General features: G+C 43.9%; 1 protein-coding gene across 1 annotated transcript in view; it reads right to left on the reverse strand.

Annotated features, from left to right (window-relative positions):
* The window catches only part of FBXL7 (F-box and leucine rich repeat protein 7), a 169,880-nt gene that overhangs the window by 4,869 nt on the left and 157,840 nt on the right, over positions 1-7,171 (reverse strand). Inside the window, exon 3 of the mRNA XM_010708490.3 lies at positions 3,054-3,665. Coding sequence (XP_010706792.1) covers positions 3,054-3,665 — 612 coding nt within the window. The remainder of the gene's footprint in view (positions 1-3,053; positions 3,666-7,171) is intronic.

A 7,171-nucleotide genomic window follows, 5' to 3' on the forward strand; every position in this document is an offset into this window, starting at 1 on the left:
TTTTTTAAAGGAAAGGAGTACAGTTCAGTATTGACTGGTTTAACATTTCACTCCAAATACACACGTTGGACTAGCTGATACTAAATGCACAGGAGGTGTCCCCAATCTTGAACTGGGTTTTCACAGAAAAAGCTGGCACCCAGGCATAAATCTGTCAGATCTGATGTAGCTATTCCTATTGTGTTTGCACAACAAGGCTGCTGAATTAAGGCATCAGTCTCAATATTTCAGGATGTCTCTGGATATGCTGACCAGAATGCAGTTTTCTAATTTGGTGAAGTGAGAATGAAAGGCTTATGAGGTGGAGGAGAATGTTTAGTCTGCTGTGGATCCCAGAAAGGGGAGAACATTAATGACCGCAATTATAGAGTCAAAAGGTCAGAAGTATCTCAGCAAGGTTGGAGTCAGGGTGCATAAGTGTGTGATCACTGTCTGGGTAAGCTGAGCATCATCTTGTCTAGTTACTTTGGCTACAATGTGAAATATTTCATGGTAAGGGTATTCAAAATGGTTCCATCAGAGAAAGAGTCCACACTGATATACAACTACCTGATTTTTAGGCAAAATGACAGATTTCTTGGTCTGTAACAATTTTTCTGTCCTAAATAATAAAAAATGTAAAAACAAAACTTCTGTAGCAGGATTTTCCATAAAGGAAGTAAAACCAATTTTCAGGACGGAGGAGTAACTTCCAAACAGATTAAAAAATTGTTGGCAAGCATGTTAGATAATAATTTGCAGTCAAGCTCAACCAGCTTCTGGAGATATCTCAGACTTGCCCACAAAGTGGATGTTGAAAGTGACAGAACTTCCATTGTGGAGAACTCTGGAAGTTAATAAGAATGTCTGGTTTTGACATTAAAGATTTTGGTACTTTCTTGCTGCCAAATAGCCAGCCAAGGAGGAGAGGGATTCATGTGAACTGTGTTTTAACTAACTGGCTACAAGTACAGCATTAGCCCCCAGCACAAGTACCCAACCTTTCTTGTTCACTATAAAACCAGATCAGTGAGCTCTTTTGGTGCTGAGAATTGCCCAAACATGTATGCAAGCCTTGTCCTCCTAACTACTCCCTGGATTGATTACAGAAGCAAACTTCTCACATGAGATCTCCTAATAGTAGTCCAAATTTATCCAAGGCCCTCGAATGCAACCCCATTTCAGACAAGTCCAGGGAGAGTCTGTACAGCAATTAAAATTGCTGTTTGAAATCTTGTTCCTGGATTCTTTTAATATGGCATTCAGCTACGAAAGTAAGAGCAGGGTGCCTTTTTTTCCTCCTTCTTTTTGGCCTTCCCTGACATACCTTCTTTTTAACACTTATTTCCCAAAGAGAAATAAAAGAGAGCAGCCCTGGCACAGCTTGGGGCAGGGCTCAGCAAGGCGGGTAAGTTCTTTCAGCAACTGCTTTGACATCATGATGCTGACTAGTGAGAATCTGGCCCCCCCAGCCTTTGTGGAAGATGGCTTTTCCTGCTTTAAGTTCAGGAATCATTCCTTCTGTTTGAGAAAATGGAGAGGAAAAAAAGAATGAGGGCAAGCAAATTTGCTTTGTAAAAAAAATCCCCAGAGATGGACAAGGTGATGTGTTAAGAAACAGTTTGAATCTGCCCAACAGCATCACTATGCTTATCCATGGCTTTCTCTTGCACTGGTCATTAAGGTGTTGCTCACTAAACCAACCACACTTTCTTTTACCTCAAACCTGTTTCCCCTCTTCACAGCTCACCTTCAGCTCAGCAATTCCACTTTCCTGTGTCTCCAAAGCCAGAATATTGGGCCAATGAACTCTCCATACCATATGAGAGGATGTACGTAAGAGAAATATAAATATGCATGGGATATAGCCAACCTTCAAAGTGATATATTGCTCCAGGTTTAAATCACATAGGCATACACATTTACTCCTGATACTGGAGATGCTTCAACCTGAATGTGTGGTAGCAACTCCCAGCTGTTGTCTGCACATGCTGACAACAACTAATTCAGATATAACCTGACTGAATATGCTCTGGGACAGAAACCCTAATCAATTGTCAACTGCAGAGAGAGGTCACAAAACAAGTGAATAATTTTGATTTGTTACTATTTGTTTTGATGCTATCCTTGACATTCTGCCATCCTGGGAACTAGTGAGTGAAAGAACTGAAAAAATTAGTTGAAAGGGAAAAAAAAAAAGAAAAAAGAAAGCAAACGAATGTGCACCCGCTGGGAAATTTTTTGAAAAATCAGCTTATCTGGGTAAAGTGACTCATCAACATCGTTTGCAATTCCTACTTTGCTCTGCTTTTTGTATAGCCATCAATACCTCTGCAATGGCAAATCTGGAAATCTGGTCTAGCTGATTATTATAAACATTAGACTGACAACAAAGTGAGATCACAAAATAAATACTGAAATTCGAATTTACTTCAGAGATCTGCTTCAGTGCATCCTTTTAATTAAATACCAACATATTCTCTGAGAGGAAACTGTGTGTGGCTGACCTTGAGAAAAAGAAATAAGTAGAAAAAGAAATAAATATCTTGTATCCCCAGACACATCTGGGGAAAACTGTCTAAAACATTTCTGCTGATTTAAACAGCAGGAGTGATATACTGCAACTGTAATGAAAGGATGAAGACTTTAAGCAAGTGTATACACTATAAAAGAAAGTCTCAGCTAGCTGCATCTGGTTAAAATAGGAATAGGAACAGGAATAGGAAACTAGAAGACTTTGAAGTTTCACTAGGAATGACATTTGATATTAATACCTAGACAAAAGCCTAGCACAGGCTGCTTTAGGAAAACATCTAGAAGTGTCCTGGCTGTCTGAATGGCTCATCTCTGTCAGCGTGCCTCCATCAGAGCCATTCTGCCTGTGAGCTGCTGCTGGCAGGTGGGGCACTGAGATCCCAGTGGTGCCCAGCACACTGGAACTGTGAGAGTGTATCTGTATTCCTAGCTTGAAATGTAACACAGAAAGGGGAAGCACGCAGTTTTGGGGAGCAGGTGTCTGACTGGCATGAGGCTTTTAGACTCCCAGGTGTCCGTACTTAAATATTTCCCATTACCTGACACATCCAGGTGTTCCAGATTTGGACACAGTGACACGACATCAAAGACCGCCTCGTTGGAGATATTGTAACAGCCAGACACCTCCAGCCGCCGCAGTTCCGGACAGCACTGGGCAATGGTGTAGAGTCCTCTGTCTGTGAGCCGCCTGCAGCCACTAACAATTACCGTCTCCAACATGAGACATACGTTGGGTGTATCCTGACAAAGCCTTCGCGTCAGCACTTTAAGAGCCCTGTCCACATTGATGGTCTCGCCGGTCAGGCGTATAGTCCTCCAGAGCCGGGGGTCCCAGGCGAGGTTGTACCAGCGGCGGCACACGCGGGCGCAGCGGCACAGCTGGTTGGTGGGCAGGAAGGAGAAGATGTGGATCATGGATTGGTCGGGCAGCCGGTCGATGTGGGCCTGCTCCTTCTGCTGCTTGGCCGCCAGGCGGATAAGGGGGTGAGTGAGGCGGGTGGGAGGGGGAGAGTGGACCATGGCCACCGTTTCCCCAGTGACTGAGGATGACGAAGTAGAGGAGCCTCGACCATTCTGGAAACCGGGAGATGTTGGTGGGAATATCAGTGCTGGACTGGGAGTGCTGAGAGTCCGCATGCTCAGGTCGGAATCTGGAAAACAAAAGGCAGGATTTCAGCGAGCAGCCATTTTGCCAGAGAGAGGGAGGACATGCAAGTTCTCAGAAACACACCCAGGGTGTGTTCTCAAAGCACTGCCCACCTCGGTGCTGACCACCCAACAGCACTATCAGAGGGCAAACTGTGGGCCCATGCCCGAAGGTAAAGAGGAGACGGCAGCAGAATTCCAGAGATTTCACATTGTTACGCTGAACAGAACTTGACTGAACAGCACAGGAAACAAATACATTTGAACCGATAGAGAGTAACTGCAATAAGCTCAACAGCTGGGCACCCAGGGGCTGCTCAGGGAGGTACACAGCCATCCTTCACCTCACTGCTCCTCCAGGCATTCAGGGATAAGCCAAGAGAAGTTCAGGAAGTAAATGCTGCTTCATTTACCAGGTCTGGGCAGGTGGGAAGAACGCGGCCCCCTGCAGGTATTTTCACTGTGTCATTAAAAAAGTTCTTTTCTCCTTCATGCAAACCAGGAGTTCAACTGAGAATCCAGCAACTGGCTCTGGGGGGTGTTGGCTGTGCTGCTTCTTGCCACCAGAAAGGCACCTCTGTCCAAAGGGAGAACACGAGCTCTGGTCACATTTAGCACAGAAGAGCAAGTGGCAGAGAAACCGCGTGCCTGGAGCTTTGTTACAGAACCACTGCACAACGTTTACACCAGCTTTTCCCTAGCGCTATTGTCACATCAAAAGCAGCTAACCCAAAACCACACACAACAATTTACTACTTCTTTACCATCTCACAGGCACAAAAATAAAGGGCGTGTGCTACAAAGAAAGCTTGAGTTTGACAGAAGTTCATTTCTACAGTTTTGCATTTCTGCTGACATTGCTGCCTAAAAATCATATCCAGTCATGCTCCCAGCTCTTCACACCATTCAATGCAACACAAACCAGTAAATGGAGACAACTAGGTGGTATTTCTGGCAGTCAAACAAATGTCACAGATGATATGCTGAGAAATGAATGCTGCCAAAGAGCTTGCTTGTTCCCTCTCTGACCTGTCCACACTGATTGCCACAGGAATTCCAACTCTAACCTCTCCATATTGACCACAACAGGCATTCTTTAAGAAGAAAAGCTCCATACAGATAAATACAGAAACCAAAACACAGCACCCAGCAGGATAACAAGAATCAAGAATGGAGTAAGAACAGTGGTTTCACAACATCAAGATTTGCTCCACGGTGCATCTTTCCCTATCCGTTCAGTGTTCAGACATTTCAGGGAAGCATGCAAAGCCATCTCCTTAGGCTCTGAGCTTTGTAACTGTGCAGCACTGATATGGGCTAAGCAGGGCGCATCTTGAAATGCATTCAACAAACCTACCCAAATCCACATTTAGGCAGAGTTTTTAAATTAACTAAGTCTTAGTTGAATTTGATCAGTGATACACAGATTTTCCCACTGAGCATTTAGCTTTCACTTTGCCCAGCACAGGCTCGGTCTCACCTCACTACAGCAGCGGCAAACACAAGGTTTGCATTTTCTGTTTGTATGTGAGGGTGAGATGTGCAACTGCTTGGTTGGAGAAACCAAGACACGAAGTGCATATTTTTGCCAAAGGCCACTTTAGCTCAGCTGAAGACATCAAAATCATCATCTCCCACTGTGAAGAGAGAACCCCCACTACACAGTTCCTTTGCTCTTCCTCTTTCACGCCGTGTTACACTTAGAATCTCAGTATTCAGAGGAAGAAAAACCATTTTCTTCAATGTTTCTGAGCCTGGTCTATGGCTGTGTGACTCTAACCCAGGGATCTGTATATTTCCGAGCAAGAACGATATCTTAACGCAGCGTAGGTTTTGCAGACACTCTGCTCCCCTTTGAAACCCCTAATACCCCCCTGGCAGCCACTGCAAATAATTGCATGGAGGAGTGTTATTTGGAAAGGGTCTAGTATACTTTGGTATTTTAAAAATGAGATTTACAGCTGGAGAGGAAAAAATCCCACCAGCAGCAGCCAAGCTCCTGCAGACAAGCACTGGCTCCACGGACCACTTAGGCAACAGTCCCCTAGATTAATCCTTGCAAGGCCTTACCATATGTTTGACCTCCCTCACATCACCACCAAAGCCAACAACAGTGCCTGACGTTAAACATGTACATAAGATGTGGCAGATTTGGAGCCTTCACTTCTTGTTCCTTTCTTGAGACTTTAAGATGCTTTTAATACAAAAGAACAGTGTGATCACCTCCTGTACGACAGCTCCCAGCACTATACGAAAAAACAGAGTTTCAGTCTGTGATTGTTGAAAACATCAAAAAACCATCCCTACAGGCTTACATTCTTCACTACTCTTACACTTAATTATAAAACGGCTTCTAATACTCCATGATGCTCCCCTCCTGTGATCAAAGCACCAAGCCAGTACGGTTAATCTCCATTCCTTTTGGACCAGAAGTGGCATTCCTTTCTCGTTCTTGTGCTAACTGTGCATAGTCAGTACCTCAGACATTCTGGATGCATAATGAATCACCATACTGTGGTTTTTAACTTAAGACTTGGAGCTAAAAAAGTGGTGTCCTTCTGTTTTATGGGTACTTTTCGTGCTTTCTTCATGCTCTCCTAATTCTATCATCAGCGTAGCAGCTCCAGATCTGCACCCACCCTGCATATCCTGAGGGTGTTCCATGTGAAACTTGCTCCCACACACCTTCAGGACATGGACATGGATTTCCAAACAGATATGCACAGGTCCATATGAACATATCCTCTCCTCCTTCCCCTAAGTACACCTCTTAAAGGGAAAAGGAAACACAGGAGGTGAGTTCAGGGCATTTTAACCAGTAAAAGCTCGGAAGGCTTTCTGGTAGCATTCAGAGCTTCAGCAAAACAGTTGACCTGCTGTATGTTTTCCAGGCTTTTCTAGTACTGTTGGGAGGGACTTCCTGCAGCACTGCATCAGCATCAGTTTAGTTTTTCACCGCTTATCAAATGCCAGGTATCAGCTTGAGCCAGACCAAGAGAGGGCAGCTTACTGATGGTATGACAACGATAAATGCTATCCTGTAAGCACAAACCAAGTAACCGACTGCAGTTCTCAATATAATCAGTCTAGTCACAAAACATATACAAGCACATCTTGTCCTGAAAAAAAAAACTCACAACCGTTTGTAAGCCTGAAATGCAACTTCGCGTTTTGGTGATCTTCAAATGTAAAAAAAATTACAAAGCAGCCCTGTGTGTTCCCCCCCTATAACCTCGTTTACCCCTCTCCCTCTCTGACCACCAATGCATTTCTGCAAGAAGCTTTTTGTTATGGCTTTGCTCAGGCTCTGAAAACCGTTTGTTGATGTAAGACAAAATTTCTTCACAATCTTTAAAGAAATCTCAAAAGATGCATACCAGAAACAGAGCTATAAAAGCTGACACAGATGGGGAAAATGCACTGAAGGGAGTTTTTTTTACTCCACTAAGAATCTGGTTTATTTCAAAGTTTTCTGTTCCCATTTTTTCTTTTCTTAGTTCTATATCCCTAC

The sequence above is a fragment of the Meleagris gallopavo genome, chromosome 3, assembly GCF_000146605.3.
Source record: "Meleagris gallopavo isolate NT-WF06-2002-E0010 breed Aviagen turkey brand Nicholas breeding stock chromosome 3, Turkey_5.1, whole genome shotgun sequence".
In the NCBI taxonomy this organism is placed as follows: Eukaryota; Metazoa; Chordata; class Aves; order Galliformes; family Phasianidae; genus Meleagris; species Meleagris gallopavo.